General features: G+C 39.1%; 1 protein-coding gene across 2 annotated transcripts in view; it reads left to right on the top strand.

Moving 5' to 3' along the window:
* Positions 1 to 376: 376 nt before the first annotated feature.
* Positions 377 to 6,842, top strand: part of CUX1 (cut like homeobox 1) — a 3,879,009-nt gene continuing 3,872,543 nt past the window's right edge. For both annotated transcript variants that reach the window (XM_044054027.1, XM_044054028.1), the window contains exon 1: positions 377 to 473. In XM_044054027.1, the coding sequence (XP_043909962.1) occupies positions 411 to 473 (63 nt within the window). In that variant the 5' untranslated portion in view covers positions 377 to 410. The remainder of the gene's footprint in view (positions 474 to 6,842) is intronic.

Here is a 6,842-nt window from a genome sequence, read left to right as displayed (position 1 = left end):
TACAACATAACATGTAGTTACATTCAGTGTACGTTTTACAGAGAAAAACAATTTGCAGTTGGTTACATTTATTTAACATTTTGCATAGATTCCATTTAGTCTAGTGGTAAAAGTGCTAATATTCACACTTTAAAGTGCTGTTACTTTCATACTATGATACACAAATCCGATTTCTGATCCTCTTCTTACACTGATCCTGTAACTTGATAAAAGAGAAGATTATATTTGCAGGAAACAGACTACCGGCGCTGAAATGAACTTGGGTTAGGAAATGCGAGCCAGCTGGAAGGCTCAGAGGGCCAGATTTTGCCGTAATCCATCTCGGGTTTTCAAGAGCGCCATCGTGCAAGTTGTTCCTGAACTCCAGCCCCTCTCTATCAGCGTCTCACTCTGTCTCAATATGTCTCAAGATGGCGGCCAATGTGGGATCGATGTTTCAATATTGGAAGCGCTTTGATTTACAGCAGCTGCAGGTCAGCTCTTTTTTTCCTGTCTGTCTTGTAATAATAGTTTATTATTTTGCGCTTGGTCTGCCAGAATCTGACTGGGATGATTCCTATGGTTGCTTTGGTCAGACAAACCTGCCTTTTCTGCCCCAGTTCAATTGATAACGTTTTATCAGAAATTGATCCTCTTTGTTCAATTCATCGATCAGCCAAGATGGCGCCCGTCTCCTGGGCTGTGCTCTCGGCTTGCAGTTGCTGCCTTTCCACGTTTGAAAATTAGCTGAACGGCAGGAAACTGCTGGGGGCCCATTTCGTTGTTTATACTTAGAAATGAGAAAGTTCGATCTTTTATTGCGTGTCTTTGGGGTTTGTTTATTATCTTTTAACTGTTTTTGAGTACTGGTGGCGCTGTGGTGCCAGAGTCTGGCTTTTTTTTTCGCGGAACTGGTAGCTGCAGCTTCGCAAGCAGACACAGACTGCCACATTTACCGGAGCTGGATTTCCTTTTATTTTTCCTATTTTAAATTGTGTTAAGACTATTGCAGAGTGACGTTAAATAAATTATGCAACGTCTTTCGTTTATTTTTTTCTGCAAAGTCAAACAAGTCTTTTTACTTTGTGTATAATTTCCGTTTGAATGGAATGTGTTGACGGATGGGATATTTTGACACTTGCTTATGTTTTGTTTACAAAGTTAGCTGCGTTTTGATTTTAACACTGCAGTCTAAACATTGATATTTAGTTGTGGAGTGGTTTTACATTAAATGATTTTCCAGTCTGGTGTGCAGAAGTAATTTGTTTATTTAGGATTTTCAGTTATAGTTATACTTGTCTTCGTAAAGTAATGAAAAGTATGTCTGTATACTGTTGGTTATCTTTTTGTATTCATTTGCTCATTTCCGGGTTAGGGATTTGAGACATTATTACCCATACTAAAGTAAGATAGAATTGTTACCTTTTCAACAATTAAAAATATCCATTGTTTGGTGGGTGTGAACTTTTTAATTTTTAATAATAAAGTTCTTCAAGACATGAGTGGTTGTGGTTTGTGACACTTGCAGTATAATAAGCGTATATATATATTTTTTAATTTTGGTACTGGCGTATTCATTGCTTCTTCTGTATTTTCGCCATTTGATTAGTTGGAAAAAAAATGAAATAGTTAGTAATCCATCACTTCTGCGTGCATTAAGTGTGGGATCTCTATGGATCTTGACAAATTGTCATTTTTAGGTTAAAATTAGTTAAAGCTGATTTATAGTTTTTACCCCCCTTAAAGTGTGCGTACTACAGACTTACGATTTTTTGACGGGAACATTAGCTTCGCAAAGCAGTATTTCCTGATCTGTGTTTCAAAGGACTTCACAGCAGTTTTCCATGTGCTTGTTTTTTTTTATTTATTTGTTTTTGTTAACCGGGTTATAATGGTGATCCCATACCAATAATTTTCAGATTTTGCCAAGGGTTACAGATGTAAAATAAACAAATTAAACAACATTCAGAATACAGTATTTGCGAAGAATAATAGAGAAAACATATTTACAATAGTCAAAACTAGCGACTTCACGGATTTACAAATGCTAGGCAACACTTGTTTTTATAAAACACATTTTTGTTTGATTTGTGTTTGTAATTTTTAAAGCTCGAATGCGAAGTGTTCTTGAATTTCTTACTTGGAAGGCTTGGATAGTTTATATTTTGTATGTACTTCCGTTGCTTGCAACAGATCTTGGTAGTAATTGGGAGTACTTGCAGCAATATCATTGCAGTCAAGACGGCTTTTCATAAGCTGTTGTAGTAGCATAGTACGCATTAACCTCATGACTCTATGAGCAATAATTATTTTAGGTTCCTTCAATGCAACTGCCAACCATGTAAAAAGCCAGCACTTCCTCTTCGTGTGTATTGTTTTGCCTTTTGAAAGTGAAGACACTTAATAGGAAAGGAGTACAAAATGTTGAATGAGTTACCAGCTTTTTTTTAGAGGAGCGTAACGCTTGGCGAACTCGCAGCTTTAACTTTTTTTCGCAGTTCTTACTGATTTTCATAAATGTCTCCATTAATTGAATGCAGGGAGGGTTCATAAGTTGGAATTTGGTGGGCAGGTTAGAATTAGGCAATAGTACATTTACAGTTAGTGGTTCAGAATTCCAGCCCCCCCCCCCCCAATAAAAAAAAAAGACAGTGTGAAACAAACATGCTCTTAAGAATTTGGGCTACTACTTTACAGAAGAATTCCCTTGCCCTGTGTAAGTTAGTGGTGTATCAGGAGTTTTACTACTTTAAAATCACACTTGGAGATATTAATAAAACGTTTCTGTATTGTGATATGGATTAAATGTTGAAGGAATTCTGTCATTGTTTATGTGAAAGCATTTTTGAACAACTGGAAAAGTGCATAGAGTAATGTGAAACATTTGCTGAATTTCTTTAAACGCTTTTACTTTGCCTTGGTGCTGTGTATCTCTTTCTTTAAAGTACTTTTGTGTGTTGTACCTCAATTGTTGTTGTTTGTCTTTTTGGCTTTTCCCAGTTAGGGGTCGCCACAGCGGAACTCCGGTCCGCTAATGATTGGCAGTCGATTTTCTATGGTGCAGAATGGGGCAGTGCACCCCCCGAAACAAAATATAGAGTTATAACAATTGATGCTGTGTTATAACTCTATATTTTGTTTGGGGGGGGGGGGTGCATTGCCCCATTTGCCCAGTAATACCTAGCTGTATTCTTCAAAGCTTCATGGCATAGCACTTTGAAGAACTGACAGGGAAACCATGCCTGAATATTGCAGTGATTGTAGACACTAAAATTCAGTTTCTTTGCTGAATGTTAGTTGTATGATTATGGAGCACATACATTGATTTGGCTAAAGAATGCTATTAACACTTCATAGGTAGGTACTAGGCTACTAGCCGTAGGGCCTATATAAACCTAGCCAAAAAGGTACCCTGGATTTCGCCACCCAAGAAAATTATTTTCCTGTGCCCCTGTCAAGCAGAGCCACAGAAGTGATCCCTGAGGTGAATTTCCTATTTTCCATCCAATCATCAAGATTTTTCTTGAAGAGTGCTAATGAGGAGCTCTGTTTGACATAGGTAGTCTGTTCCAGAGTATGGAAAGTCTCTGGGACATGAATCTATCCCTCCAGCATGTTCTGTTTATTGTGGTGACAAGGTTTAGGTCCCTAGAGCATGTAGCTCGGAGGGATTGGGATTTCTTTAAGTGGAGCATGTCCAACAGCTCTGGGTTTGACCTAGCTTTGTATGTTAGGCAGAGTGTGCCTCTGAGTAGACGATATGCGACGTAGTAGAGCTGGAGTTTTTTGAGACTGTCTGCGTAGGGCATCTGTTTGAGGCCAGTAATCCTCTTTGTGAGGTATTGCTGTGGCCTTTCCAGTTGTAGATGTCTTGTGAGGTACATACCAAAAGGCGTGGTGTACTCTAATAGGTCTAATGATTGATGAGTAGAAGGGAGCAATGACCTCTCTTTCTGGATGAGAAAACGTTTGTGGTGAGGTGAGCCACGTAGAAGAATTTCCTGACCACTGTGGTGATGTGATTATCAAAGGAGAGATTACTGTCCACCTGTGTCCCAAGGTCTCTTATCACTTGGCGTTAAGCAGACTACTATTTACGTGGTAGTTCATGGGTACAGAGTTTTTACCAAAGGGGATGACAATACACTTTTTGGCACTGAGCTTCAGGCCATGGCTTTGACACCAGGCATCTGTCTCAGTGAGGCCCTTTTGTAGTATGTCCACAGCGTTATGATTATGGCTCCTAGTTTGCAGTCATCTGCAAACTTTGTTAGCCAAAGACCTTCTGTGTTAGCCTGTACTTCAGAGAAGTAGATGCCAAACAGGAGAGGACCCAGGACTGAACCCTGTGGTACTCCACCTGTCACTGGTCTGAAGTCGGATTTGGAGTCGGCTACTTTCACAGTGTGGGTTCTGTCCATGAGCCAGTTGGCAACCCATCTTGTGGCATAGGGATTTATATCTAGTTTAATGAACTTGTCTATAATTCCAGAGTGGGGGATGGTGTCGAAAGCCTTTGCGAGATCTAGATAAGCTGTGTGAACCACCTTACCCTCATCTATGGCTTTGGTGACTGATTCAAAGAAGTCAATCAGGTTTAGGAGACATGATCTGCCTTTTACAAACCCGAACTGGGTAGTGTCCAGAGTCTGGAGATTACCAATGTCTTTGTTTATGAGTTCCATGATGATACTTTCCATGGCCTTACAGACCAGGCTCGTCAGGCTAATGGGGCGGTAGTTCCTGGGGTCCATTGTGGCTTCCCCTTTGTGGAGTGGGATAACTGTCACAGTGCGCCATTCAGTGGGCAAAAAGCCTGAGGTGAGGCTATGACTGAACATGGTACTTAGGGTGCCATTTCATGTTGTAGTTCGTGTAGATCGCAGCCTGGGAAATTGTCAGGTCCCATGGATGCTGTGTTATTGGCTTTGGAGATATGCCAGGATGTTGGCAGTATCAGTTGGTTCTTTATATTTAGTGCCATTGTGCTGTAACTCAGAGCAAATCTGAGTGTTGCCATCAAGATTCTTGACATAGCTTTAGAATGCTTTGTGGTTGTCTTTAGAGTCGGTGGAAATTTTGTTTTCGTAACTAGCTTTGGGGGATTTTATGAGGGATCTCAGCTTCTTATTGAGGTTGACCAGGGAGTTCCTCCAGTCATGGGATTTTACTCTCTTTTGCAACAGTTTCTTTTTTCTGTTGTAGAGTTTGTTTATGGCAGAGGACAACCAGATTGGCTTCCTTTTTTGGAGGATAGCATCTTGGTTCTATTAGGGATAGCATGATCCATGCATTACTGTAAGTGCTCATAAAGTGCATTTGTGTAGGATTCAGCAGTCGTACCTCTATTGTCCGTCTGCATGGGTGTTAAGTTTGCCACGTCTGTCTTGAGTGTGAAGTTGGCTTTGGAGAAGTTTTTTACGGTGGTTTCTTGTGTGCTTTTTTTTTTTTATTTTTCTTAGTCTGTGATGTTTTGCTTTACTAAAATGTGATTTTTTTACTAGCTTGACACTTGTGATTAGCTTGGGTAATTACACTTGGGCCCTTTTTAATCCATCCATGTTTCCCAAGGTGAGAATAAAATCCTGTGTTTTTTTTGTCTGTGAGGTGAGTGCATTAACCATTATACCAAATAGTGCATTGCTTTCAATTTGCTGTTTTATATTTGTTTATCACATCGCCACCTGAAATAAAAGGAGTACTGGTCCTTTTGGCGATGCTTTAAGTAAAGATACTTAAGAATAACTAATGCAATGTGCTTCTGAGCTTAGAAAAGTTGGTGCCTGACAAGTAAAGCAGGTTAGCTGTGTGTGATAGTTTAATACTGAAGTGTGTGGAATAGTAAGTATGTGTCCATAGTTGCATGGTATAGCTGGCTTGTTATGAATCTGACTTTTCATTGTACAACCTTTATTGGTATGTATGCTGCCAAACAGTAAATTTAAGTTTTTACTTTTTCATGGGTACACGATTTCTGAAATATTTTGTTGATATTTGATTTCTTGCTGCAGTCTGTGGGAAAGTTACTTTTGTGATTAATTTTAGTTTGGGGAAGCTCAGGGTTGCGGTGATCAATAATGTAATGTAATATTGATAATTGCTCCAGAAGTATTGTTTGCTGGAAAATGTAAGATGGTCTGTGCTTAGTTTGATTTAGCTGCTAGGTGTAGTACTTAATCCCATGTCAAAACAATGGCCATTGTATTCAGTTTTAGCAGTTTTTTGAATGTATTTAATTCTTGCTGTTTCCAGCTACCTTGTGGAAGGGAGATCGTGTCACGGGTGCCATTTGGATAAACTATAGGTGAAAATGTAACATACTCACAGGTATTTTAATCAGATTTTGTGTGGCAGCTCCATTTCAGATACTGTCAAATTGTACAGCTAATGTTACAAAAATTCTGAGTCTGTAAAGGTGCAAGTTTAAACTCTGGTATTCTGCATTGACAGTTGTCTATTCATGTCTGTTCATTTTGTATATGCAGTTTTCTAAGTACAGTACAAAGTTGTGAAGTATTTTTTTTTTATTTTTAAGTTTTTCAGTTGGGTAAGTTTATAGTAGTGCACTGACACTTGTAGGCAGGACAGTGATAAATCAAAACTTTTGGCAAAATGTTTGACTGTCTATATTGAGTGGATGTCTATTATTAGCAGTAAGTGTAGAACTGTGGTTGATTGATTTTTAATTTTTAGTCTCTCTCTCTCTCTCTCTCTCTCTCTCTCCAGTGTTTGTAAGGCTAAATATAATTGTTTCTAACTAGAGAAGGGAAAAGTGGAGCAGTGAAGTGGAATGAAGAGTTGAGCACTACATTCAGCAAAGCACAATGGCATTGTGGTGTCACTCTCTCTCTTGGGGCAGGAGG

The sequence above is a fragment of the Protopterus annectens genome, chromosome 13.part0 (genome assembly GCF_019279795.1).
Source record: "Protopterus annectens isolate FY-2018-M chromosome 13.part0, PAN1.0, whole genome shotgun sequence".
Taxonomy (NCBI): Eukaryota; Metazoa; Chordata; order Ceratodontiformes; family Protopteridae; genus Protopterus; species Protopterus annectens.
This window is presented reverse-complemented; position numbering and strand designations above follow the sequence as displayed.